General features: G+C 52.5%; 11 protein-coding genes across 11 annotated transcripts; 5 read left to right on the top strand and 6 right to left on the bottom strand.

Moving 5' to 3' along the window:
• Positions 1 to 919: 919 nt before the first annotated feature.
• ASPGLDRAFT_1491857 (uncharacterized protein) lies at positions 920 to 2,866 on the top strand (the record flags this gene model as incomplete). Its single annotated transcript, XM_022542006.1, has 2 exons — positions 920 to 1,018; positions 1,094 to 2,866. The coding sequence occupies 2 exons, from the start codon at positions 920 to 922 to the stop codon at positions 2,450 to 2,452; spliced, it is 1,458 nt and encodes a 485-aa protein (XP_022400466.1). The 3' UTR covers positions 2,453 to 2,866.
• On the bottom strand, positions 2,622 to 4,772 carry ASPGLDRAFT_340989 (ribosomal RNA-processing protein RRP9). Its single transcript, XM_022544392.1, has 2 exons — positions 4,338 to 4,772; positions 2,622 to 4,281 (listed from the first exon to the last, which is right to left on the bottom strand). The coding sequence occupies exons 1-2, from the start codon at positions 4,701 to 4,703 to the stop codon at positions 2,791 to 2,793; spliced, it is 1,857 nt and encodes a 618-aa protein (XP_022400465.1). The 5' UTR covers positions 4,704 to 4,772; the 3' UTR covers positions 2,622 to 2,790.
• A 158-nt stretch (positions 4,773 to 4,930) lies between these two features.
• Positions 4,931 to 5,969, top strand: pre1 (proteasome core particle subunit beta 4). The gene is made up of 4 exons (XM_022542756.1): positions 4,931 to 5,013; positions 5,072 to 5,229; positions 5,292 to 5,665; positions 5,722 to 5,969. Coding segments are annotated over exons 1-4 (612 nt in total). The 5' UTR covers positions 4,931 to 5,011; the 3' UTR covers positions 5,800 to 5,969.
• Positions 5,970 to 6,154: 185 nt separating this feature from the next.
• On the top strand, positions 6,155 to 8,158 carry ASPGLDRAFT_171951 (ubiquitin carboxyl-terminal hydrolase family protein). The gene is made up of 2 exons (XM_022542755.1): positions 6,155 to 6,840; positions 6,890 to 8,158. The coding sequence occupies exons 1-2, from the start codon at positions 6,171 to 6,173 to the stop codon at positions 8,053 to 8,055; spliced, it is 1,836 nt and encodes a 611-aa protein (XP_022400463.1). The 5' UTR covers positions 6,155 to 6,170; the 3' UTR covers positions 8,056 to 8,158.
• Positions 8,159 to 8,454: 296 nt separating this feature from the next.
• ASPGLDRAFT_1491855 (uncharacterized protein) lies at positions 8,455 to 9,059 on the bottom strand. Its single transcript, XM_022542005.1, has one exon. The coding sequence runs from the start codon at positions 8,958 to 8,960 to the stop codon at positions 8,655 to 8,657; it is 306 nt and encodes a 101-aa protein (XP_022400462.1). The 5' UTR covers positions 8,961 to 9,059; the 3' UTR covers positions 8,455 to 8,654.
• A 502-nt stretch (positions 9,060 to 9,561) lies between these two features.
• Positions 9,562 to 10,002, bottom strand: ASPGLDRAFT_35787 (uncharacterized protein; the record flags this gene model as incomplete). Its single annotated transcript, XM_022544607.1, has 2 exons — positions 9,562 to 9,939; positions 9,988 to 10,002. The coding sequence occupies 2 exons, from the start codon at positions 10,000 to 10,002 to the stop codon at positions 9,562 to 9,564; spliced, it is 393 nt and encodes a 130-aa protein (XP_022400461.1).
• A 972-nt stretch (positions 10,003 to 10,974) lies between these two features.
• Positions 10,975 to 12,041, top strand: ASPGLDRAFT_66737 (uncharacterized protein; the record flags this gene model as incomplete). The annotated part of the gene is made up of 2 exons (XM_022549056.1): positions 10,975 to 11,113; positions 11,182 to 12,041. The coding sequence occupies 2 exons, from the start codon at positions 10,975 to 10,977 to the stop codon at positions 12,039 to 12,041; spliced, it is 999 nt and encodes a 332-aa protein (XP_022400460.1).
• A 67-nt stretch (positions 12,042 to 12,108) lies between these two features.
• Positions 12,109 to 14,422, bottom strand: ASPGLDRAFT_25966 (uncharacterized protein; the record flags this gene model as incomplete). Its single annotated transcript, XM_022543523.1, has 3 exons — positions 12,109 to 13,903; positions 13,954 to 14,198; positions 14,252 to 14,422. 3 exons carry the CDS (start codon positions 14,420 to 14,422, stop codon positions 12,109 to 12,111), a joined length of 2,211 nt encoding a protein of 736 aa, XP_022400459.1.
• An 846-nt stretch (positions 14,423 to 15,268) lies between these two features.
• Positions 15,269 to 18,294, top strand: ASPGLDRAFT_35784 (U3 snoRNA-associated protein UTP13; the record flags this gene model as incomplete). Its single annotated transcript, XM_022544606.1, has 3 exons — positions 15,269 to 15,442; positions 15,497 to 15,524; positions 15,584 to 18,294. The coding sequence occupies 3 exons, from the start codon at positions 15,269 to 15,271 to the stop codon at positions 18,292 to 18,294; spliced, it is 2,913 nt and encodes a 970-aa protein (XP_022400458.1).
• A 686-nt stretch (positions 18,295 to 18,980) lies between these two features.
• spp2 (spliceosome ATPase-activating subunit SPP2) lies at positions 18,981 to 20,236 on the bottom strand (the record flags this gene model as incomplete). The annotated part of the gene is made up of 1 exon (XM_022542101.1): positions 18,981 to 20,236. A coding segment is annotated over exon 1 (1,194 nt), but the record flags the coding sequence as incomplete, so codon positions are not given.
• A 654-nt stretch (positions 20,237 to 20,890) lies between these two features.
• On the bottom strand, positions 20,891 to 25,333 carry eaf1 (MYB and HSA domain protein; the record flags this gene model as incomplete). The annotated part of the gene is made up of 5 exons (XM_022540723.1): positions 20,891 to 21,949; positions 22,001 to 22,158; positions 22,215 to 24,955; positions 25,044 to 25,187; positions 25,290 to 25,333. The coding sequence occupies 5 exons, from the start codon at positions 25,331 to 25,333 to the stop codon at positions 20,891 to 20,893; spliced, it is 4,146 nt and encodes a 1,381-aa protein (XP_022400456.1).
• Positions 25,334 to 25,630: the final 297 nt, after the last annotated feature.

The raw sequence follows: 25,630 nt of genomic DNA, 5'->3' as shown, positions 1-25,630 counted from the left end.
CGAGGTTGGATCATAGTTATCATAGTGGGCAGATTCGGTGGCTGAGGGCGGGGAGTGCGCTGAATTATATTAAGACTAGGGCTCGGTAGGATGTAGAATAGAGTGATAGACGTATTTTGATTTAGTACAATAGTTTTAAAATATCATATTTAGTAGCTCTAGCTGTAATACTGAATACAAAGCCATGACTTCCGCGGTGACTACCGAGAGCATCAACCCATGTTGAAATGACGGAAGCAAGGCCAATATTCCTTCCCCCGGTGTGATTCCAGTGATTCCATTAAAGACCTGCCCTTACCCCACAAAACTTAGTCCCTCTCCAGCGAATAATTGCCAGTCACAGCCAACCATTAGCAATCCAGCGCCCTCTCGGGGCACTCCAGAACCCCGGACTACTCCATGACATGCCATCGACGGCTCTGGGGTGACGCAACTCCACCTCTTCGGATCTATCCAGGCTTGGTCTATGCTGCATTCAACGCGTTGATTGACGCATTTGTACTCGCTTGTCGGTTGACCGTCTGTCTGTACTGCGCGCATGGGCCTTACGGCTGCACGGTACGGCCACCGGCAACCAAAATGCGTCTAGCTGGGGTTGGAAGGGAGGCTAGGTCCTGGAGAAGATACTTAAGGGGCTCGCCGTAATGCTCTCGATCTGCATTCATTCTTCAGTTGCCAAGCTTAAACTGCACCCCGAATTCCCGTTTCTTGACTGCATTGTTTGTATCAGTTTCACTCTCCTTCCCGCTTTTGTCTATATCGACATCCGAAAATGGGCGCCGGCGGCGGTGGTCTTTCCAAAGATGCCTTACAGCGCGTCCCTCTCCCTGCGAGGAGGCCGTATATCTGACTGGCGACTATATGGGCATCCTACTGTGGAGGGCTGCACGGGTTTAACACGGCGAATATCTCAGGGGCGATGAAGCTTGATCCGTTTGTGAAGGAGTTTGGATGGACAGATATTCCTGCGGATACCGAGTCGAATTATAAGGGGTGGGTTGTGTCGTCGATGATATTGGTTTGTTAATCCCTACCTATGTTTGCCTTTGACAGTTAGAATGAACGCTAATACTTGCTTGCTTTCTCGGTATAGGGTCAAGTCCTTGGAGTGATTCTCGCAGGTCCTCTCGGCGAACGACGCGGACGCAAACCGGTTATCCTCCTGTCGGCTGTTTTCTATACAATCGGGTCCATTCTCATGGCTGCCAACTTCGGATCCTTGTCTGAGTTGTTGGTCGGGAGAATCCTATCTGGAATAGGCTCTGGCTCTGGAATGTCAGTCGGCCCTATCTACATATCAGAGGTGGCTCCATTAGAGCTTCGAGGGATGATGACAACATTCTACAACGTGAGCATCATGGCTGGCGTTGCGGGAAGCTACTGGATAAACTACGCCTCCCAATCCGTCATATCGGCCGAATCAAACTGGCAATGGCGAGTCACCATGATCCTGCAACTAATCCCAGCCATCATGCTATTCATCGGTCTACCATTCTTCCCCGAAAGCCCCCGATACCTAATGATGCGAGGCCGCATCGAAGCAGCCAAAACCAGCCTCTCCCGACTCCGCGGCGGCCTCGACGAAGACACCGAATACTTCGCCAGAGAAATGGCCGAGCTCCGTGCCAAAATGTCCGCCAATGCAGAATCCCAGGGTGCCTGGGACAACACAAAATCCCTAATGAAACTCTGCATCCGCCACCCACCAACCCGCAAGGTCGTCCTCTTCGTAACCCTAATCCAGCTGTTCTTCATCTTCTCCGGCGGAAACTCTATCACCTACTACGCACCTACGATCCTCCAGTCCATCGGCCTTAACGATCGCCAGGTCCTCCTCTTCACATCCATCTACGGCTGCATTAAACTAGCCTCTGTGTTTTTATACGCCTTTGCATTAACAGATCGTTTCGGCCGCCCCCTCCTCCTCATCGGCTCAACAACAAACCTCATCTGCCGAATCTACCTCACCGCCTTCCTAGGCACAACGGACATCTCCTCGTCCACCTCCGCATCCCCCTCCCCAGCAGCATGGGTCGCCATAATAGCAATCTGCATCTTCGCAGTCGGCTACGGCTTCGGCTGGACGCCCGCATTCTCGCTCACAGCATCCGAGATCTGTCCCACGAGTATACGGGGTACAGTGGTGAGCATCGCATTCATATTCCAGAATCTGCTGGACTTTGGAATCACGCGCGGGTTTCCGAATATGACGCTAAGTATGCATGCGTATGGGCCGTTTGCGCTGTTCGCGGCGTTTACGTTTGTCGGGACGGTTTGGGTTTTCTTTGCGTTTCCTGAGTGTAAGGGGAGGAGTATGGAGGGGACGGATGAGTTATTTTCGTTGCCGTGGTGGAGGATTGGGTTTGCGAGGGTTCCCGAGGGGGGGTTGTGGGTAAGGAGGTTGAGGGTGAGGGCGAGGTTGATTTGGAGAGGCAGTTGTCTGAGAAGTTAAAGGATGAGAGGATTGAGAATGTGGAGGTTAGTCGAAGGGAGATGTTCATTTGCTATTTGCTTTGTATGGTTTCGGGTTTTCATATGTTATGAATAGGTTATGACCACAGATATTTGAATGAACCTGGATGATACGCCTTGTTTATCTCAATGCAGCCTGGTTAGGGCTAACTACGTTTGTCATGTGACTGTAGATGGTGAACATAGTGACATCGAGCTATCCAAGCATATATACATACATGCAACATACAATCCCAACGCCGGACAAAACACGAGAAGCCCCCTTTTTATAATGCACATAAACGATACACTCCCCTTTATTCTATTAAATTAGGAGGGCTACGAAGAAGCCTTCTTCGTCTGGACAGCCGTGAATGGAACCTCAAACACCACAGCGCCATTCCGGCCTTCGGGAGTAGGACCCTCCTGGAAATTGTTGGTGTAGCATTTCCAGCGGCCCAGGCGGTGTTCTTTCCCGACGGCAGCGACGATACACAGGCCTTTTGTCTCGGGTTCCTTCGACTTGGACTTGGATTTCGACTCGAGAGGTTGGTCTGGCCTGGCGGTGTCACCCCGGCGTTCGAAGACGGCAATGTCGTTGATGACGCCCTTGATGAGCGGCTCGGCTTCCTTCACAGCACTGGACTGCGATACGGGGGCGTTGTCGATTGCCATGTTGTCCTCGGTCGTGGCGTCGAATGCGAGGTTCTGCTTCAATTGGAAAGAGGGGGTATCGGGTTCCAAGGAGGCGCCGCCTCCTACTGTGCCCAGTGGAAGGATAACCCGCTTGTCTTCGGAGATTTTCCATGCTCGGATCCAGCCGTCCCAGCTACCGCTGAGAACTATGTCTGTGCCAGGGACAGTGGTCAGGGCGGTAATCCAGCGGGGCATGGGACGGAGGTATCGAGAGTTGGTTGCGGCTGTTTGCTGATCGAGTTCGGGCGAGAGGTCTTCGAGAGGAGGTACAGGGTCGAGGCCGTGAGCGAGAGGGATGACATGTAGCGGCTTCTTCTTGTGGATGGACCATAGGGCCAGAGAGCCCGAGTCGGAGCCAGTTACAAAGTGGCTAGGTGGGAGAGGGGCAATGCAGTCCAGGTTGTTCTCGTGATAAGCCGCATTCCTGGAAGCTCCACCGCGGAAGACGAGTTGTGCTTCTTCCACCACCTTCCACAGTCGAGCGGTGCGGTCCCGGGCGCCGACACTGATGCATTGGTCGATAGTCATGGCCGCCAGCGAAGATACATTGTCTTGGTGACCAAAGAGCGTTTCCACATAAGCATGTCCAGCACTGCTCACAGACCATGTCTTGATCGTACGGTCATACGACCCAGAGAACAACTGTTCGCCCGAGCTCATGGTAGAAATGTGCCGGGCAAAGGCAAGTCCACTAACGGTGTCGCGATGTTGTGTAAAGGTCTTCAACGGCGTCAACGTCGCTGCGTCCCAGATGATCAATTTATTGTCCTCTCCACCGGTAGCCAAAAACTTCCCCGATGGCGACACAGCAAGCGACAGAATGTTCTTCGTATGGCCTTGGTCTTCACCGGTCTCCTCCACCTTCTGCAAACCTCGGACGTACTTCACTTTCTTAGGCTTCTTTCGCTGCGGCCGTGGGGGTCGTTTCGAATTTTCCGACGGAATTGTAGGGTTTTCAGGAGTAGCGAGTTCCCATTTAATCAAGGTTTTATCTTTGGAAACGGTGTAGACAAACGGCGCATGGACGGCAATGGAGGTAGTCGACTGGGTATCGGCACGGAAGAATGAGTGAGATGCTGACGAAAATGCCAAATCCGAAGCAATTTGACGGTATCCTCGCCCTTTGAATTCATCCTGCGCAAACCAGTTAGTCGCCTCCGTGTGGTCCAGTTGGCGCAGACAAAACATACCACGTCCTCTTTTAACCTCTCCGCAATCAAATCCCGGTCAATCTCAGCTGCGTCGAAGCCAACCTCATCCACTTCATCCCGGACATTCTCCAAGTATCGTTCCGCAAGCTTCAACCTCCGTTCGCCGGCCGTCTCGCCTTCGTCGTCCGAGCCACTCTCCTCCTCGGACCCTGATGCCGCGCTGGCCTCATCTTCATCAATGTCGCTCCCCGAGACGGACTCGTCTCTCTGTTGTCTTGCGCCTTGACCCTTGGCGCCGGAATCGCCATTTGCATCAACACCTCGCTTCTTCGACCCCGGAGCTGCAGCGCGGTCCTCCCTCTTTCGCTTTTTCTGGGAAGCGGGTACTGTAAAAAACGACGACATGGCGGGTTTCAGCGACTGCACGGTAGGAGTCACTGAGAAGAATTCGCGGCGAAATAGGACGTCTCACGGGGATTCTTGCTGTTTTTTCGACTTTGATTCTTTTTCTTTTTTTTCTGCCACTGGTCAGTGCACGTGCAGGCGGTGACCCGTTTAGATGCAGACAGGCGCTGACTCAGCAGGACAGCTCCGCGCCCAACCTCAGCAGCTCCAGCGACCAGCTCCAGAGCAGCTTCATTGGTATCCTACTCTTTTTCTTCAGCTTAATACTTCTTCTCTCTTGATTCTACTACCTGACCGGACAAGCAAATATGTGAGTTTCTCTTTTGATACCTGCTCGATGATCATGGTGAGATCACTCACACCTACAGGGAGGTTCTACTTGGTATCACCGGCAAGGACTTTGTCATTCTGGCCGCGTCCAAGGCCACAATGCGCGGACCGACAATTATCAAGGCTGAGGATGATAAGACACGGCAGTTGAACAAGAGCACCGTCATGGCTTTCTCGGGGGAGGCGGGAGACACAGGTGAGTGAAGTCGATACGGCGTTCTGGAGTTCTATCCAAGCTAATCTATCTGTCTTGGATAGTGCAATTCGCCGAATACATCCAAGCGAATATCCAACTATACACGATGCGGAACGATGCCGAACTAAGTCCTAATGCGGTGGCCAACTTTGTCCGGGGAGAATTGGCACGGAGTTTGAGGTCGCGGAGTCCTTACATGGTCAACTTGCTGCTTGGTGGAATGGATCCGATTTCACAAGAACCGAGTCTGTATTGGGTGGATTACCTCGCGTCGTTGGCTCCGGTGCCTTATGCCGCCCATGGTTACGCACAGTTCTACTGCTTGTCCATTCTCGACAAACACCACCACCCCGATATTAATCTGGAGCAAGGCTTGAAGCTCCTCGAGATGTGTACCGACGAACTGAAGCGCCGGCTGCCGATTGACTTCAAGGGTGTACGTGCCTATCTTCATATGCTGCGTGTTTACTGGTAACTGACGTGGTCTTCTAGGTTCTGGTCAAGGTGATCTCGAAAGACGGCGTGAAGGAAGTAGACTTTGACAATAACCGAATCGTCACGAGCGCTTAATCGATTCCAGCGTTGTTGTATCATACCACGTTTCTCGAATCTTTCCTTTTTCTATTTATTATGGGACGCTTCTTTATGAAATCGGTTGCATGGCAGGTATTGCCATGATTTTGACGGGCATGTAATCGTCAGTTACTCAGTAGAACGAATAAAATGATATTACTGTGGTATTTCTGCTGTAATAACCGTAAACTCAAGTGTCTTGATATCGTCTTTGCACTGCGTCATATTGTTGACAGTTTGCTTTGTTTGTCTTGTTTGGTCTGACCGATATGTTTGCCCTGTTTGCATCTAGCTTGCAACCGCGACTTGACGATTTCGCAACGGCGGCTTTTTACTTGAATCCCATCCACCACAACGCAATTGCCCTCATGTCAAAACGACCAGCAGACCTACCGCTAGAAGAAGGCCAATCGGTCGGCTCTCCGGCCTCCAAAAGAGCACGTGTGGAGGACGAACTCCCCGAAGACGATCCCCGCAACGGAGCTGTGCCTGCGGAACGCGCCAGCGGCCAGGACCTCGAACAACATGACCGCAATGGAAAGAATGTCCTTGCTGCGGCAGACAAGGAAGGAGAGGCATTGACTGAAGCTGAGCGGGGTGATGAGGACGAATCGGATATCGACGAGGATGCGCCGGCCATCGCGGCCCCGAAACGGCAGTCCCAACCTATGGAGGGATACAGTGATCTCTACCTCGATACGATCAACCGCGGGATTCTCGACTTTGATTTCGAGAAGCTGTGCTCCGTTAGTTTGTCGAATATCAACGTCTACGCTTGTTTGGTTTGCGGGAAGTACTATACGGGTAGAGGACCCAAGTCGCATGCCTATTTCCATGCTCTTGAGGTCGGGCATCACGTTTTTGTCAACATGGGAACGAAGAAGGTTTATGTGTTACCGGAGGGATATGAGGTCAAGAACCGGAGTTTGGATGACATCAAGTACGTCGTGGATCCGCATTTTGCGAAGGAGGATGTCTCGAAGCTGGACAAGGAGGTCCGGGATGCCTTCGATCTAGCTGGACGCCGTTATAGACCAGGTACGTCTGAGAGACCATGCGCAGGTAGGAATTCTACTGATATCGCTAGGTTTCGTCGGTATGAATAACATCAAAGCGAACGATTACCTGAACGTGGTGGTTCAACTCCTGGCCCATGTCCATCCCATTCGCAATTTCTTTCTTCTACACGAGTTCCCTACGCCAGGCACACCACAACTAGCACTCCGATTCAGTACTCTCGTCCGAAAGCTTTGGAACCCCAAGGCATTCCGATCACACGTATCGCCACACGAGCTGCTCCAGGAGATCGCATTACGGTCATCAAAGCGCTTCACGCTTACTCAGCAATCCGATCCAGTTGATTTCTTGTCCTGGTTCTTGAACAACCTGCATCTCTCCCTGGGAGGTTCGAAAAAGCCTTCGTCGACGCCAACGAGTGTGGTTCAAGCGGCGTTCCAAGGCCACCTCAAAATAGAAAGCCAGGCCATCACGGCGCACTCGGATACCCAGAATGCTCGTTTGGTGTTCACCGAGTCTGGCTCCATCAACAGCCAAACCACTCCCTTCCTCATTCTCACCCTTGATCTCCCACCAACTCCCCTCTTCCAGTCCTCCAACCGGGAATCGATTATTCCTCAAGTTCCGCTGACCAACCTGCTGAACAAATACAATGGCATCACCGCATCCGAGAAACTCGCACACCGTGTCCGACACCGCCTCTTACATCCCCTCCCACCATACCTCCTCTTCCACGTCAAGCGATTCAGCAAGAACCGATTCGTCTCAGAACGAAACCCCACCATTGTCACATTCCCCTCAACCCGCTCCCTCGACATGTCTCCATACGTAGAGCCAAACCCCGCCATCTGGCCCCCGGGAGAACCCATCCTCTACGACCTCGTGGCAAACGTCATCCTCGACCCCACCGTGGCCGCACCCGGCGCTGGAGATGAAGCAGCCGAGAAAGGCGTCAACGCCGCTTCGGGCGTATCCTCGACCGGTGCCGGCGCCGGTACTGAGAGAGTCAACTGGCTCGTGCAGCTGCATGATAAAGCGATGGAAGCGGAGAATAAACGGCAAACGAGCGAGCGTGGAGGTGAAGCGAGGGGACCGGAGTGGTTGGAGGTCCAGGATTTGGTTGTTAAGAGGGCGGAGAGTGAGACGCTTTTCACGAAGGAGGGGTATTTGATGGTTTGGGAGCGGAGGAGGGTTCCTGGACAGGGGAATAAGAAGGGGAAGAAGGCGGCTAGGTAGATATTGAGATCAAGAGACGGGAGTTGTTCGTGGCTATACTTTTACTGTAATATGAAATACATACCATCTTATCCATAAAGTCCATGCAAGTGAAGCATTCCACTCTATTGCGGTGAATGTTATCGATAGACAACGTAGGGCTTCCCTCAGCTTTCTGCTTCTACCGTTCCCATATCCATGAAGAATTCGTCCGTCTTCTTCAACCTATCGATTCTTTCTTCGCTATCTAGTCTATTGGCTTTCGAGGTCCTTTTTCCAGTGTCGAGATGGCATCTGTCCTACCTAGACTCAATCGCACCAAAATGGCATCAAGATCTTTTCAATCAACTCGCCTAGTGCCACTACGAGAACCTATCTGCAAATGTTATGAGAACTGTCTTCCAAGTTCCATGAGCTACCATCACGCTGGGAACAGTCATTGACTGACACAACAATCGCCGTGTCATCGACCCTGACCCTCTTGTTGCGGGAGACTTTCTCTCGAAGGACAGTTTGTAGCTTCTCTTCCAGGAACAACCGCCAGTAGTCGCTCGGGGCCAATACCAGGTCTTCTTCCGTGTCCTTTACCACGGCCTTGTTGTTGAGGGTGACTCGCTATTCTATGAAATAGTGGACACAGCTTGGCGGTTCCTCGTCATAGATCTTGTCTTCCTCCCATTCAGATTCCTGGAGCAGAGGTATAGTATTTGGTTGAGGTTGGCTTGCGGGGTTGGGCCCATCGTTGAGTAGGATATATGGGGAGGAACTACAGTTGGACTGTGTAGTATAAGGGCTTCGGAAGTATCCCGGGGTAGGTGGGGAATATTGAGAATTTTGCTCCCATGGTTCGAGCTCTTGGAGCTGAGAGATGTACATTTTGATGATAAGCAGCTTAGCAGTCTCGCGCATTGCCGGGTTATTAACATCTAGTCTGTCATCAACTGAAGGGGTTGTTTTTGCTGGCACTTGTACCTATGCCAAAACGCCCAACCACCGGAAATACTCAGATGCGAAATCATCACGCTCACTCCCACGATGGTAATCAGCATTTAACCTAAAATCTGAAACCTCCGATCAGGGAGGCACTAGTTGCATGGGAAAGGACTGATTCCCCTCCAACTGCTATACTGACTGTCAACCCTACGCATTGCACTACTTGTATGTGTATACTTAGCAAATGGAGCAAAGGCATTCGTCAGAAATTTCCGGGCAGCTTGGCTATAGCTAGCTGAGTGTAGATTACCTTTGTAAATTCATGGTAGTGCTCATCCTCCTATTAAATACAAATATATAGAAACATAACACACAAACGTCACTTAGCCCTCTGTCACGACGGCAACTCATGCCTCACATTGTCCGCAGAAACTTCAACCGGGTAAAAAGCTTCTGATGCCGGTGCTTCAACCGGATAGGGAGGTTCTGATGCTGGTGCTTCAGCAGGTAAGTCATATAGCTTATAAGATGACGAGATCTGCGAATTGGTCATGGGAGCGCCAGCGGATTCCATATTAGAGCTGCCACCACCCCTTAATGCACACCGACGGAAATACCATATCGTACCGGCAATGGCGATGAAAAACGCGCCTCCGAGACCAACACCAACGCCGATTCCCACTTTTGCTGTGGTTGTAAGCCGCCGGTTTCGCTGCTAGAATCTGACGACGATGCTGTGGTTGAGATGGCGGTCGATGGGAGCAATGAAGATACCGGCGTTGGAAATGATGATGAGGAGAGGGAGGAAGTGGTCGTTGCAGTTGTGGCGTCACCGTCTGTGATGTTAAAGTAATGGTTGGCGAACAGGTTTGAACGATCCGTGTCGTCGATTATCTGGAAAAAGAAGACGTTCCCATTTGCTAAGTCACGTTGTGTCGACACGATCCATTTGTACATAGTAGAATCTATATGCTGTCGATTGTCAGTGAGATATGCGGGCGGCGGCAGGGACAGACATACTCTGTACAACTTCATATTTGGAAATATCGTTCTGCCACAACGTTATCGAAAAGGAATCCAAATCCGTTGTCCAACGAAGCTGAACGGTTTCGCCGAGTTTATACACCGGATCTTGCGTGTAATTATGAATTGGGCCACCGGTTGGAGGGTTCAAGAAAATTCCCGGCTCCGACGCTCAGACATGGGCATGGAATAGGAAGAGAATAGACGCGAAAAAGAGCCTCATCATATCCCCGGCAGCATCGACAAAACACAATCAAGAGAAAGAAGATCTGTCCGTTTCCCTCATGGACATAGCAACCATAAGACACAATTCGTCGAGGGTGGAAAAAGATGAGACAAACTTAGGGGAGTTTTCGCTTCCCTCGCTTCATGTTAATTTATCACTCGGTGGAACCGTTCTGTTATTGCGCCTGCGACCTCGTTGCCCGGTGCGTGCTGATCGTGTACAAGTACTGCGCACAGCCATTCCTGTAGAGGAAGTGCAGGGGGGTTAGTGAGTTCTTTGCCAATGTCTCTCCTGCTCCGTTGCTCTTTCTTGCTTTGTTCATGAATTCAGGAGTATATGGAGCGTATTGAAACATCACGCCAGACATGCCAGGTGGCTGTCTTCCATGTACCCTGTGGTTGTAGTATTTTGTACATAGTACTAAAGATAGGGCAATACGGGAGATTTTGCGCGTTGCAGCTGCGGGGCCAGCAGAGCCGTTTCCCGGTACGGGTAAGGGCCCGACGTCAGATTATGCCTCATTATTGGCCGCAATGGGAGATAACCTTCATTTTGTGGATAACACAGACCACAAGTCACGTTACGGAGAACGCCATGCCCGGTGAGAATATAACAGCGATGGTCCCCTTCAAAGCTTGCCGAAGTTCATTGGGAAAGAAGAAGAAGAAAAGGTAAAAGCCGTAGGGAAGATGTTGTTGTCCTTACCGCGTCCGTATTATCTTGCGGTCCCAGCTGCATGTATCCTGCTTTTGTTATACATGTTTGCATTCCGAGATCCAAGTCCGGCATATGTTCCTCTTCCTCCGAGTCCAGTGCTGAATTCCAGCCCCAGCGCCGGTCCTGCATTGTCGGATACGCCACCAATGCATAGCGCAGAGAAAGCGACCCTGGGTGTAAGTATCCTACCAATTGAAGTTTCAGATTCACGAACAATGCGCTGATAGCAATTCGCGCACTAGTTCCAGGAAATCCTCATCCTTTCAGCGGCCCCTCATGGCGAACGAGAGGTTTATTAGCTGCCGCGCAACTTACGGGCCTGCAACTTAAGATCCCCAAGCAACCGCCTATTCATCCTGACCTCGTGAATGCGTTTCAAGCTCTCAGTCCTGAAGAAATTCAGCACCAAACTCACGGCGCCAGCGCCGCATGGCTCGCGCATCTCGATCTCTTAAAGCACGTCTGGCAGTCCGATCTCGATACCGCCCTGATCCTCGAAGACGATGTTGACTGGGACGTAACTATCCGAGAACAAACAGTACGGATCGCAGACACGGTGAGGACTCTGACGCATACGCATAATGGCAATGAGTCCGCGCCGTATGGTCGCGCCTGGGATGTTCTTTGGATTGGGCACTGTGGTGAGTACTGGGAGGACTGGATTGAGACGGTCGTATACGAAGACACCGGCGTCTGTCCGCACGATAAATACATCGGCTGGGCCAAGAATTATGTCAATCGTCTCCCTGACCACCGCCGGAATGTATACTGGTCCCTGAACCCCGTTTGCTCTTTCGCGTACGGCGTATCCGGCGAGGGGGCGAGGAAGATCCTGACGCATCTCGGCGGCGCGCAGGACGAGGCGTTTGACGTTTCGATGATGCATCTTTGTCAACAGAAGGTGTTGAACTGTATCTCTGTCGTGCCGGAGGTTATACATCAGTATTTCTCCGCAGAGTCCTTTGGGGCGAAGAGTATTGTGGATCTTGGGAATGAGATGCAGGAGGATGTTAATGAGTCGTTTGAAAGTGTTATGGGGTCGACGGAGAATATCCTTGAGAGTGCACGGTGTCATGCGTTATGGGGGAGGTCTTGTTTGAGGGAGTGATCTGTCTTTGCATATTATAACTAGTACATAATGATATCATGCATGTGCCCGTTTTTACCAGTTCGTCTTATAAACTCCCCCAGCCACAGAACTTCTTTCCGATTCTGATAGCAGCACCAGATACGATACCCCACACGCTTGCATTTACTGCAGCTTGCACGCTAATCATAAGCGCCATTTTGCCAACGTAGGTAAAATGGTCAGTTCGGGAGCCGCCCCCGCCCCATGCGCCAAAGGTGCGGACGTCAGAGAGGAGAGCAGAAGACGAGTCTCGCGATGAGAGAAACGAGGACGCCAGAGAGCGGAGGTAAAGGGATTCGAGCGGGAGGAAGATCACTGTCGTCAGCATCGATGCGAGATGCGAGGCGAGGGAATCGACTGGGTGGGAAGATAGAATCGTCACCCTGTGTGCAGGAGATCCGGGTGGTCCGGTGAGTTGTCGAGGGTGCGCATTTGGCGCTGAGGGAGGGAGTTCCGGGTTTGAGCGGTTCTCGTCATCGTATTCAGGGCCAAGTGGGTCGTTGAGAGCTTCTTCTAGCATTTGCTCCTCGTTATTGTCGGGCAGTATGTTGGCAAGACCTGGGTCAGCTTGCTCTTCTGCTGGTTGATCCTGAGAGGTAGGAGCAGACGGAGCATCAGTCAAGATTTGAGAAGCCCCTGCAGTCACATTGGACAGGCCATCGCTGTCCACTGCGTCATTCACTATCGTAGCAAGATTCTGGTCCGTGTTGGACAGAAGGGAGTCCAGAAACTCCGTAACTGATCTGCGATCCGCTGGTAATTCGCCCAGGTTGGCGTTTCTAGGTCGGGCGTTTGCCTGTCCTTGACTGCGGTTTCCCAGCAATTCCAGCTGCATAGTGATAATGTCCGAGTTTTGATGGATCAATGAAGCACGTACACGAGGCGAAGTCGGAGGGGATGTCTCCGGAGAGGATGGTCGAGAGAAGAGGGTATTAGAGCGCGAAAATCGTCGATTTTCATCTTGATCTCGAGGTGGTTCAGCGTCGGCTGTTTGATGTGTCTCATGTTCATTCGAAGTAACATTTGCGCCTTCCAATGGAGGCATGTCTGAGAAGATATCAGTGCTCATCGCGTCAGGCGATTGCGAAACCCGGTTGTCTTCATTCTGCAGAATACGATCCCCATGGAAACTGGTTCCCGGTCCAGAGGTTTGCACGGAAAGATTTGGAGCGGTCGAACTAGGCCAAGCACCCCCATGCCTAGCAGGAGTTCGTTCTGCTAATGGCTGTGGACGTTCTCGCTGGTTTGTTCGGGTTTGCGCTTCTCCTAGCTCATTTTGCAATTCTTCAATGCACTGACGTAAGGATTCAATTCTCTCTTCTCTCTGAGAAGAGTTACCTGGACGATTCGGTGTTTGTGCACGTTTGAAACCAAACCATGAAAGAGCCCAATTCCGAAGAACGGATAGTTCATACTTGATATCTTCGTAGAGCGTCAAACAACCACGGCGGTTCTCTTCTTCTGATCTGCGGCCAAGTGTTGGCACCATCCAGTCAATGAGATCGTTATCAAAAGCCACTCGAATAGAAAGCTCGTCAGCAAGGCTAGGCTTCGGTAGCCGCCGGCGGATCAACCGGTAAAGTCGAATTTCAATTATGGGGCGCAAGTAGACGTATAAGTAAACCAAAAGCGAGGGTGTCTTCAAGATACCCATGCAGAGCTTGGCCAGCGAGTGAAAGGAAAGGTTTGCCGGCAAAGAGAGGAGTTGTGTCGGTGCAAGTTCGCCAAATGGCACAAAGAAACTGGCGCTCGGCATGCAGTATGGGTGGACAAGGTGCAGAGATTGTAGAAGAGAGTACATGTATGTCTGTACGGCTAGAACTAGTAAAGCTCCCCTCGTCCTGTCAGGCATTAGTAGCAGTCCCAAGAACCGAGAAATGTTAGTACTTACGCATAGTGTACTGTGGTGAATGAAGCCCGTATGATTTTAGTGCAAAACTCGTTAGGAGAATATTGCGTTAGGTGACTCTGTAGAAATACAATCAACCGCTCTAGAGGATGATGTCGACAGATGGATAGACAGGTCGACACAGTCCACGCCGGAATCCCAGCAAAGTAGAAACCGGCAACTCCGATAGAATCACGCTCATAGTTTATGATATGCGTCAAAGGAACATGGGTGTAGCTTTTGAATGTCTGAGCACGGAATCAGCCTGAGAATCTCGAGCACTCCAAATAAGGTAGAGTACCTGTATCCGCCCTGTAAGTGACGACGTCCACCACGAACCCAGGAAAACAGACACCTGATCTAAGGTTGCCATGACCAATCCATAGTCGTTCTCGGCAGCTATCATGTTGATTTTCTGCTGCTCATTAGGCGCTCCCTCTCCTCCGTCTTCGCCGCTAACGACAATGCCCATGGTTGACAATATGTCATTCTTGGCCTTTCGCAATTCCTTCCCGAGTGCCTTGGATTCAGGATTGACCGGATGTCCTCGGTCATCATAGCGCTGCACATAGCCATCTGCATGGATACTGGACTCCCGATTTCCGACAGCCGGCTCATCTGGGGGACTGGGAGCATGCTCCGGAGGTTCGTATGGGGATCGGCCCTTAAATAGTCAATATAGGTCAAAAGGCTCGGTGCATGAGACATGAAAAAAAAAAAAAAAAAAAAAAAAAAAAAATGCTATTTTATACAACCAACTATCCTTGGAACACAGTCTTTGGGAGTATAGCAAAGCAGAGGCACATCAAAATATTTTGAAGCTACACAGAAAATATGGAGAGAAGCCTACCAAAGCGAGCCGATTCAAATAAGCCTGTCGCCCCATTGTGCAACTAGACTCGGATCACCGTCAACGAGTTTTCGAGGTACTCATGGCACCATGCAACACAGGTACAAACGAAGAGTTAGAAAGCTGCAGCAAGCCAGCAATATCAAGCCATTATCGTGGACAATATCAGCGACGATGATGCATGTTTGTCAAAGAACACCGCGGAAACAGACGCCGCAATCACGTGGGCGCTTGCCGCGTTTGAGCAGACATGCCAACTTTATCTCAGCCGCTATGCAAACACCCTAAACAATGCAAACTGCCCAAACGCATCGAAAAAAAGATGAAAAGTTCCCCGGTTGAAGCTGTGAACATCCAGTCATTAGCGACGCTGGTTTGTCGCACTTGTTTTACAGCTCATTTCTCGTGAAGCATAGGATGGCGCGATAGTTTCCCAGTGACTCTGACCTTGAAATAACCCGAAACACCATGTCGAAAGCCGTCGTGAAGACGACCTTTGAGGCGTCGCGGACGCTTCGCCCCATATACACCGGAGGAAGCACTGCGCTGGATGCCAGTGGCCGTTTGTTGGCCGCATGTGTCGGCGAGGAGGTCCTTATTGTGGATCTTGAGTCTGGCGACCAGCTTGCCAGTCTGGAGGGGGTGAGTTTTCCAATTGTGCAGAGCGACGAATTGCGCAGACTAACAGTTGCATAGGATGGAGAAATCGTCACCAGTCTAGCCAGTACGTCCCTGCATTGGATAGTCTATTGTGGAGGGAAAGGGTCAACTAACACTATCTAGTCACTCCCTCGGCCTCTCATGTCATTACCTGCTCGCGATCCATGTCGATGCGGATCTACGCCCTCACACCTCTCGACGAATCTTCGCAAATTGAAGCGACGCTTGTCAGATCCCTCAAACCTCATACCGCACCTGTCGTTACCACTGCAGTTGACGCTACCGGGTCATTGTTGGCAACCGGAGCAGCAGACGGATCCGTCAAAGTCTGGGATATCCGGGGAGGGTTTGCGACGCACACATTCCACGGTCACGGAGGCGTTGTATCCGCTTTGTGCTTCTTTGAAGTCCCTACGAGCGATAGCGACAACAAGTCTACTTCCAAGAAGAAGAAGTCCAAGAAGGCCGCCGATTCCGATGACGAAGACATGGAGGACGCCGCCGCCGGCTCGCCTACTGGATTCCGTCTTGCTTCCGGAAGTGAGGAGGGTAGAGTGCGCATCTGGGATCTGAACAAGAGAAAGTCTCTCGCCAATCTCGAGTCCCATGTTTCCGTTGTGCGGGGCCTGTCATATTCGCCTTCGGAAAATGCCCTACTGTCGGCCAGCCGTGACAAGACTGTGATTGTCTGGGATGTGCGCACATGGAAGACACGCAGAATCATCCCTGTTCTGGAGAGTGTCGAAGCTGCATCTTTTGTTACAGACAGCGGGCTGTGCATGATCGGTGGAGAGAATGGTAGGCTCCGTGTGTGGGACTGCAATCGAGGAAGCGAAGTCACTCAGGAGCAGGAACCTGCATCGGAGTTCGAAGCCGTGGTTGCCATTCAGTATACTCCTGGCATGCGTTTTGTGATGACCGTTCATGCCGATCAGACTATCCGCTTTCACTCTCTGAAATCCTTGTCCGACTTCAGGCCCGGTTCGACTCTCGAGCCGTTGACTGTTACCAGGCGCATTTCCGGCAATGACGATGAAATCATCGATCTTGCATACGTTGGACCTGACCGATCCATGCTGGCCCTGGCCACAAACACTGAAAGCATCAGAGTGGTGTCGGTAGGCCCGTCTGAAGACCGGCCATCAGTCGATGGGGAGGAGTACTTCGGCGCGGATGTCACCCATCTGGAGGGCCACGATGACATTATCATCTGTCTTGACGTGGACTGGTCCGGTCACTGGCTGGCAACAGGTGCCAAGGATAACACAGCACGTTTGTGGCGTCTCGACCCCAAGACGTCGTCTTATACCTGCTTTGCAATCTTCACAGGTCACGCCGAATCGCTCGGAGCTATTGCTCTTCCACACATACCACCACCTGTCGGCACTCCTGCCTACAAGGATCCGCTGAACCACCCACCGTCATTCATGCTCACTGGTTCGCAAGACCGCACCATCAAGCGATGGGATACAGCCAAACTCGCCCCGCTCACGTCTTCGAAGCCCCATTCCGCAAAGGCTTCCTTCACTCGGAAAGCGCACGAAAAGGACATCAACGCTCTTGACATCAACCCCACATCTACCTTGTTTGCGTCCGCCTCGCAGGACCGTACAGTGAAGATCTGGTCCGCCGAGGACGGCACCACAATCGGTCTTCTCCGTGGTCACAAGAGAGGTGTTTGGTCTGTTCGCTTCTCGCCCAAGGACACACCCATCCTCAACACCGATAACCGCACGAGCACCAACCGCGGTTTGGTCCTTACCGGGTCCGGAGACAAGACCGTCAAGATCTGGAGTTTGGCAGACTACAGCTGTCTGTTGACTTTCGAGGGCCACACCAACAGCGTACTCAAGGTGCTCTGGCTCCCTCCTCCAGATCTCTCCAAGAAAGACGAAGAGGATGACGAGGACGACCACGCACAAAAATCCGGCAACACCGCTGCCGCACAGGCCCGTCCCCTCGTCGCATCAGCCGCCGCCGACGGTCTGGTCAAGGTGTGGTCCCCCTACACCGGCGAGCTCGAAACCACCCTCGACAACCACACAGACCGCGTCTGGGCCCTCACCAGCCCTACCCCCTCCGGCTCCCGCGCAGACACCAAGCCCTCCGATAACAAAACCATCAACACCACCACCTCCCCCTACGCCCTCGCCTCCGGCTCCGCAGATGCAACAGTAACTGTCTGGACAGACACCACCTCCGCCACCTACACGGCCTCCGTAAACGCCAACTCCCTCCACGTCGAACAAGACCAACAACTCCAGAACTACATTCGCGCCGGCGCCTACCGCGAAGCTATCACCCTCGCCCTCCAACTCAACCACCCTGGCCGTCTCCTGTCTCTCTTCAACGAGGCCGTCGACGCCGCTGACGACCCCTACGCTACCCAGGAAAACCGCGACGCTCGCGAGAATAGTCTAACGGGTGACCCCTCTATCGACGAGGTTCTGCAGACGCTCGACCCGTCGAATCTGCGGACTCTCCTCCTTCGTTTGAGGGATTGGAACACCAACGCGCGGACAGCGCGTATTTCCCAGCGGATTCTCTTCGCGCTGTTCCGCTCGTACCCCGCATCGACGTTCGTTGAGCTCGCAAAGTCGAGTATGGCGAAGCGCGGTGATAGGGCTACCGCGGCGGGCATGGAGGATATCCTGCAGGCGTTGGCCGCGTACACGGAACGGCATTATCGCCGGGTCGAGGAGTTGGCGGATGATAGTTATTTGGTGGAGTGGGTTTTGGGAGAGATGGATGGGGGTGTTGGGTTGGGGGGACTTGGGGAGCCTGGGTCTGGGGTTAATGGGGGGGAGAAGGATGTGCTTATGCTTGGGGCATGAAGTGTGATGGTGTGATATCTATGGCGCATTTGTGGAGTATTTGTTTCGCATTGTTTATGATATTGGATTGGGAATATATAAAAGCAATTTAGACGTTTGTTTTGACACCTGCCAGTAGATACGGAGTGTATGTACAGCATTGAAATCGAACGGTTATTCTTTCATTCAAGAACAGTAGCTCAACCTTTCGTCTTCGACATGCCAGCAAGGGTATCAATTGCATATAGACAACCTCAAATGAATATAATACAAGAAAATTGCTATGAAATGCTGACATTGCGGATAGAATCCATCCTCATCTATGACCAAAGGCCACCCTATCGATCGTCACGTCTTCTCCTGTGCGAGTCGCGGTCACTATCGCGGTCCCGATCCCGATCACGCCTGGAAGAAGAGTGTCTCGAACTGTACCGATCATCGTCGTGATACCGATGACGTCTTTCCCTGTCCCTGTCCCTATCGCGCTCCCTCTCCTTCTCACGATCCCTCGTGCTATCACGGTCCCGTTCCCGGTCTCGATAATACCGATCATCTTTGTCTTTCCGATCACGTCTCGAATGGCGATCGCCAGACGAGCTCCTATCTCTATCCCGTCGCAAAGACCCCTTCCGTCTTTCGTATCGGTCATCATCGTTGTAGTCGCGTTTTTTGTAGTCACGATCGCGCTCACGGTCACGGTCCTTATCGCGTCCGCTCTTTTCCAGATTGCGATCTCGCCGTTCCTTCCACTCATCATCCTTGTCGACTTTTCGGGACTTGGCCTCTTTCTGGAGAGCGCTAAGCTCTTCCTCGGTGATATATTCGCCCGTCTGCTTGTTTCTCATCATAACGGGCATATAAACACCCTCAGTACTCCCCCCACCTTCCTTCTCGGCATTTCGAGCACCCTTGCGCATTGACGATTTACCCCAAGCGCCGAGTTCCACCTCCGCGCCTTTACCGCCAGAGGGATCTTTTGCTCCGATTCCAAGAAAACCAGGCCGTCGTTCCGGGATACGCGGACGGGTAGGATTCGCCGTCGAGCCGTAATTCCCCCTCCCAATCGACTGTCCGTCTTTCCAGCCCATACCCCGTAGTAGCGCTGCGCCGAACTCCTCTACAGGAATCGCATTGTACTGGTCCAACGTCGCAGGTTCAGGACGCGCCTCAACATCAGCGCGGAAAGAGGTTGCCTCGTCGTATACCGGGCCCATATCTTCCTCGTCATCGCGTTTCGCAGACTCAATAACCAAATCCGACCCCCCTTGTACCTCCCCAGTAGTCTCCCGAATAAGAGCCTGCAGCGCAATCTCATCCTCCGTCCGCGGTTTCCGCTCCTCAACAGCCGGCGCCGGCACCTTATCAGCATCCTTCATCTCTTTATCCCCATCCCCAGCTCCAACCTCTTTCTCCCCTTGACCAGGCTGCGCAAAACTAATCCCAAACGCCATACTCGGCCCCTCCCTCTCAACATTATCCCCAGCCGTCTCACCCCTCTTCTCAGCCTCGCGTATCGCCTGCACCTCCTTCGGAAGTAGATTCTTCCCTTTCGCCCGCACATTAACACCAGCCCTCTCGCGCCAGTTATTCCCACTCGCAACGGGTATAACCAGTTTCTCCTTCTCGGTGCTAATTTTGGTACCGTCCGCCGCGATCGCTGCGCCAGTAAGCGTGTCGAAGCCTGTTACGGCTTCAGCGGCTGGGGGGCGTTCGTCGTCGTTGTCGGAGTCGTCGTCATGGTGGAGGTGGTGTGGGCGGCGGGGGAGAGCGCGGTTTGGTGTTGGGGTATCGCGGGAGGAGGGTTTGAGGTTGAAGGAAGCCTTTTTGGGTTGGGAGGTGCTTGAGAGGGAGAGAGAGAAGGGCTTTTTGGGGGCGTTCGCGTCTTCGGGTGGTGGTGGCATTGTGGATGCCTTATGTTATATTTTGGCTAGAATGATAATGGTATTCAAGTAGAGACATGCGGGCTCGTTCCGTAAGGAAACAGAAATTGGAGTAAAGGAGAAGGTGAACGAACGAGTCTGGAGCTTGAGAGCTATGAGGCGGCTCAAAGCGGTGGCGACCTCGAAATCTAAACGCGCGCTTGGATCGGCTGCAACTACGAGCAGCAGTCACTACGGAGTACTCCGTACTGTATACCAGTGGTTAAGACTACGATATATTCACGAATCATACACTTCGTAATCATAATTCTTGTTGGACTTGAATTCATTCCAATAGTCGGTCGGGTACACTGTGAAGGTACTTCCGGCTCTTAATCGCATTATCAATACATGTGTTGGTACCAAAAAGAGTAAACTATCGCTCCAACGCCTGCAAGGACCTACATGCCAGTAGATCCAGGAAGAAGCGTGGCCAAATACATGAAAATAGAGGCGCAAAAGTAAGGGGAGTCGGGGAGGAGAGAAGGTAAAGTAACGACAACAGGTGAGGCGGTACGGAGAAATCAGGGTGTAGCAGTAGCAGTGGCATAACATCGCATTGCGGATCGAGTGTGGGGAGAAACGGAAAAGAGGATCAAAAGAAGGGGGTTTAAAAGGCGTTCGTGGAAAACAATATGTACAATCGAAGCGTAAAAGAGAAAGGTGAGGTGAGGATAACAGCCAAGCGGACGGAAGTCTCAGCTTGTAGCAGTTTGCGCTGGTGGAATGTTCGGGCTTTTGTTAGAACCCGGAACAGCGGTCCCTTGAGCGCTGCTCGTACGCTGTGCCTGTGGAGTTGCGCTCCGACTCTGTTGGGTAACGGCTCCGTTCATGGCAGGTGACCCAGCATTCACACGGTTCTGCTGGGCAGTCTGCGGAACTCGCATCATAGGCGAATACCCTTGCGTTTGAGGTACCTGCATGCCAGGCCCCCCGTTGGCTCCCGCTTGAGACTGGTGGAAGTCGGGCGACACCTGATAGTTGGCTTGGACGCTGCCAATGTTACCTGCAGCGGCATTCATGGCGGCTTGAGACATGCGCTGTTGTTGTTGCTGCTGATACTGGTGCAGACGCTCCGTGGCCAACTTGGTCACTTGTTCAGGAGGCATGTTCGGATGAGCCCGTTGGATTTGGCTTTGGATGTTGCTGATGGTCGGAACCAATCCACCGGAAAGCGGGTTCGGTTGTCCCATCCGAGGAGAAGGCGTGGAAACCCCTTGGGGAGTGCCGTTGTGGAAGGATGGGCTTTGAATTCCACCATTAGCCTGAAGCGCTGCCATCATAGCGGAGTTGTTCGGCGTGCCGTTGACGTTTGGCATGTTGAGATTAGGAGAGTGAGATCCCTGCGGCCCAAACTGCTGCGGATTATGAAATTGCTGCTGAGCTTGTTGTGGCTGTTGTCGAGACTGCAAAATACGTTGCTGCTCTTGAAGACGATTCGCCTCCCGGATGACTCGTGCGTTATCCGGAGAAGTCTGCATCGGCAATCCGGGTCGGCCACCGGCGGTTTGCTGCATCCCCGCTTGGGGCATCATCTTCATCGCCATCGGATTCGGCGCCATAGGGCCATTGACGGGTGCACCACCAGGCATTCCTTGCATGGGACGATTTGGGTTAACACCAACGCCAGCCGCCATGCCATTCGGTATCCCATTCGGTGCGCCGTTAGGCATGCCGTTTGGGTTCCTTCCGGGTTGGCCGTTTATCATTGGTTGCTGGTTGGGCACTTGACCCGCACGTTGAGCAGCCAGATTCGCCTGTTTCCAGTGAGCGGGCATCCTGCTGTGTTAGAACAAATGAACACTTACCCTTTGTTGCGCCATCATCTGCTGCCGGTATTGTTCTTGCCTCTCCTGCAGCTTCATTTCCCGCTCGTACTTCAGCCGACTGAACTCAGCAGGCGTCGTGATCGGGGGCTTCGGTTGATTGGCCTCGTTGACCTTTCTCATCGAAGCCAGGTGAGAAGCTAATAGACAGATGTTAGCCAATCAATTTCGGTAAAGAAAAGAACTCGATGCTTACCATGTTGCTGCTTTTGAAGCATAGTCTCCCGCTTCTTGGCCAACTTGCGCATTCCGTCGAGCAACGTAATGTGCTTGGAAGACCTTCTGCGGTCGACTCGAAGAGGTTGTGTTGTCCTCCTACGGACCGGCGGTGCGTTTGGCTGCTGTGCCTGCTGTTGTTGGGCGGCCTGCTGTTGTGCGAGCACGTTGCGCTGGGCCGTCTCCAGCCTCTGATGGTAAGCCCGGAAATATGGTGTCTTGGACATGTCTGCTGGCAATCCTTCCAGCCCTATCCATCGCTCAAAACATTCCCACGGCGTCCTTCTCTCCGCACCAGACGTGAACGGTGACGATGGCGAAAGGCAGCTGGAAATGAGCGACCAGTTGTATGGATAATCCTTCACAAGGCGTCGTAGCTCATCATCCTCTGCGTACGTCCACTGGGACGACTGCCTTGATTCAAAGAACCCGACAGACGGCATAGGGTATTCGGTCGGCGGGCGGAAAGAATGGCCCGGGTGAATCCGGTCGCGAATAGGCTGGTTTTCCGGTCGGAATAGGGCAACATTGGTCTGTTCCGGTGTCCACTCCAGCAAAGGCGGCTCCTCTGGTTCGTATTGCGAATAGTCGTAGCGGCTTCGCTTTCTCGGCGGCCCTTCTTCGCTGAAACGGATCTTGCCAGTCACGTACTTGGAGACTGGTAGAATATCCGTCTTCCAAGCAACATCGGGAGGGGCCTTGAAAGTCGGAAGCTTCGTATCGGGAGCGATATCGACAGGGGTATAGATAGGGAGTTCGTCAAGGATCTTCTCAGCGGCCGGGGTCATATCGAGGGAGAATGTGAATTCGTCTGATCCCAATGAGAAGATAGCTGCGGGTGCAACAGTATCAGGCAAGTCATGGCGTGGTTCATCATTGAAAGCTTCGTCCACGGAATCTTCCTCTGTTGAGGGAATTAGGTCTGGAGTAGGGTGAGAGACGCCTGCCATCGGTTCGTCGCCCATTTCGGGAGGCGAGACCATGTCGGTCTTCTGGTCGTGACTTTCCTCCGCGTCCGCCTTCCGAGTCGGAATCTTCGCCTGCACACGCAGCAACGCCTGGTGCTCAGGGTCGCTGTTGACGTATTCGGCGCACCAGTCCGCGCAGCATTTTGCAGCCGCAATCTTCCATTTGCGTTCTTCCCGGAAGTCCGTTCGCATCCACTTCATGTGGTCCAAAAGTACATCCCAGTGGGTCCCTTGGCGCGGAGGCTCAATTGAACGCTTGTACTGGCGAAGAGGCCATCTGTTAGCGTTCTGCAGCGCGTAAATCCGACGAAGAGTGCGACAATCCATTTGTTCTTGGTACTCGACGAGATGATTGCTAGTGCTCAGCGTCTTGTGCGCAGAGGCAACAAGCGTGCTGAGGTTAGTGCCTCGAGGAGGAGCGTAAGCCTTGCTCTGGAATAGGGTAAACAGATAGTCCTGCTCCTCATTCAGCCTAGCCAGATCGCCGACATTTTGGCGCACAAGATCCAACGAATCAGCTTTCTCTTGTTGCTGTTGTAGTTGCTGCTGCTTCGGGAATACAACGGTCGAGAGTCTACTCCTTTCCTTTTCGCGGTCCTTGCGATCTTTGAGGCGCATTCGAGCGGGAGATTCGGGCGGGCTTTTCTCTGGAGTCATGGCAGCCTGTGGCGACTCTTTCTCAGATGGAGAGACCGTAGGCTTTGGCGTCTCTCCTAAGATCTCAGACACGGACTTGTGGCGAATAGCACCAGAAGAAACTCGTGTGGTCATCCTCTCTGGGGGTGGCCCAGGCGTTGTTTGAGCCTTCTTCAATGTCGTAGTGGCGGACGGCGTTGTCTTTGAAGCTGCATCGACAGGCGGCCGTGGTGTTTCTGGCTGTGTCGGGGCCAGAGCGTCATTCACTGGTTCGATAACTCCATCAGGCTTCTTCACTTCAGAAGGCAGTGGGGCTGGTTGGTCCTTCGGCACACTTGGAGTCGAGACCTGAATGACTTCGTTTGAAGATGGGATATTGTCACTGGTAGGGTCACCAATAGACTTGCTGGCAGTGATCGTGTTTTGTTGAATGGACTGCGCTTCCTCCAAGCGAAGCTGTTCGTCCGGCGTCGATGGAACCAGACTGGGCGGTGCATGCACAGAAGTATCATGCTTCGGTTTATGGCTAGCATCTTGCGCAGCGGCAGTCGCTTCCTCAGCAGGACTGGTGTCGGGAGAGGTGGTAGTAGGAATAGGAGTGTGGCCGGAATAGTGACCAGCTGAAGAGACGGGGGAGAGAGGTTGCTGATCGGGAGGATGGCCGGAATGCCCTAGAGCAAGCGATGGACGCTTGTCATGGATCTTCTCAGGAAGAGCGGCCGTCGGAGTCGGCCCAGCCGATTCGAAACCATGAGTGCTCTGAGGCGTCCCCGGCACAGAAACCTTCCGCTCTGAGATGGATAATCGGGCGGGATGAGTGCCTGCAGGAGACGGCACGCCAGTTTCCTGCACAGTTTCGGGGGCGGGACCCGGCGCGTGAGACTGAACTACGCCAGGTTGCTCAGTATGTGCGACAGGCCTAACCCCTGCAGGGGGATGCTGGTGTGCCTTGTCGACAGCACCCCCAGCAGGCGTAGAAACACCATCTAGTTGCGCCGATGGTTCTTTCGCGCCAACTTCAGCCGCTGGGGGCCCTGTCTCCTTGCCCTCCCGCCGTGGTAAGAAAGCAGCATAGTTGGGGAGAGATGAAAGAGTAGATTCGTCAAAGTAGTGACCTCTGTATGTATGAATTAGTATACAACTCGAAGAGAATACAAAATAAAAATAACAGCAAAGCAGAGTAATACGAGGATAAGCAAACTTACTTGGCCAGGTCGTTGGCGTCTAAAAACGCCTGCTCCTTGTGGTGATATCGCGAATCGGTCGGAGCGCCGTCGGTCGCGCCGGCTAAGCCCACGGTCGCAAAGTAGAGCTCACTCAATTTGCGCTTCCGCGACAACAAACAACGTCTTGAAATAATTCTCCGTCAGCAACCAATGCATGAAAATTGGTAAAAAATGGTATCATTTGATAGAGAAAAAAGCGTAGAATCCAGCAAAATTAATACATACGCGATTTCATCGTTCTTGGACCGGAGAAGCTCGTCACGGAGCATGGAGCCTATTTCGCCAGCACAACATCCGATTAACGCGCTAAAAACGAGGGGGATGGGTTGAGCGAGGTCATCCAGAAGGAATAAATCGCTCAGAATTGATAAAAAGGGTGATTTGGTGGTGTTATGCGATGCTGAAATCCAGACACGAAGTGCTCGCCTTGAAGGGTTTTTTTTTCCTCTTTTTTTTTTTCTTTCGTCGGGGGCAGTCGTTGGGGGACTTGGTCAACGGCAGAGGGAGGTGTGAGTGTATTCGTATTGTTGTATGGTATGGTATTTGATAGGGGGGATGGCTAGTTT

The sequence above is a fragment of the Aspergillus glaucus genome, assembly GCF_001890805.1.
Source record: "Aspergillus glaucus CBS 516.65 unplaced genomic scaffold ASPGLscaffold_11, whole genome shotgun sequence".
Classification (NCBI taxonomy): Eukaryota; Fungi; Ascomycota; class Eurotiomycetes; order Eurotiales; family Aspergillaceae; genus Aspergillus; species Aspergillus glaucus.
This window is presented reverse-complemented; position numbering and strand designations above follow the sequence as displayed.

Coding starts and splice junctions, on each gene's coding strand:
- ASPGLDRAFT_1491855 (XM_022542005.1), bottom strand. CDS start 8,960: ATGTTAATAACCCGGCAATGCGCGAGACTGCTAAGCTGCTTATCATCA.
- ASPGLDRAFT_340989 (XM_022544392.1), bottom strand. CDS start 4,703: ATGTCGTCGTTTTTTACAGTACCCGCTTCCCAGAAAAAGCGAAAGAGG. Junction 4,282..4,337: donor AGAGGTTAAAAGAGGACGTG/GTATGTTTTGTC, acceptor TGGTTTGCGCAG/GATGAATTCAAAGGGCGAGG.
- pre1 (XM_022542756.1), top strand. Junction 5,230..5,291: donor GGGGGAGGCGGGAGACACAG/GTGAGTGAAGTC, acceptor TGTCTTGGATAG/TGCAATTCGCCGAATACATC. Junction 5,666..5,721: donor TGCCGATTGACTTCAAGGGT/GTACGTGCCTAT, acceptor GTGGTCTTCTAG/GTTCTGGTCAAGGTGATCTC.
- ASPGLDRAFT_171951 (XM_022542755.1), top strand. CDS start 6,171: ATGTCAAAACGACCAGCAGACCTACCGCTAGAAGAAGGCCAATCGGTC. Junction 6,841..6,889: donor TGGACGCCGTTATAGACCAG/GTACGTCTGAGA, acceptor TGATATCGCTAG/GTTTCGTCGGTATGAATAAC.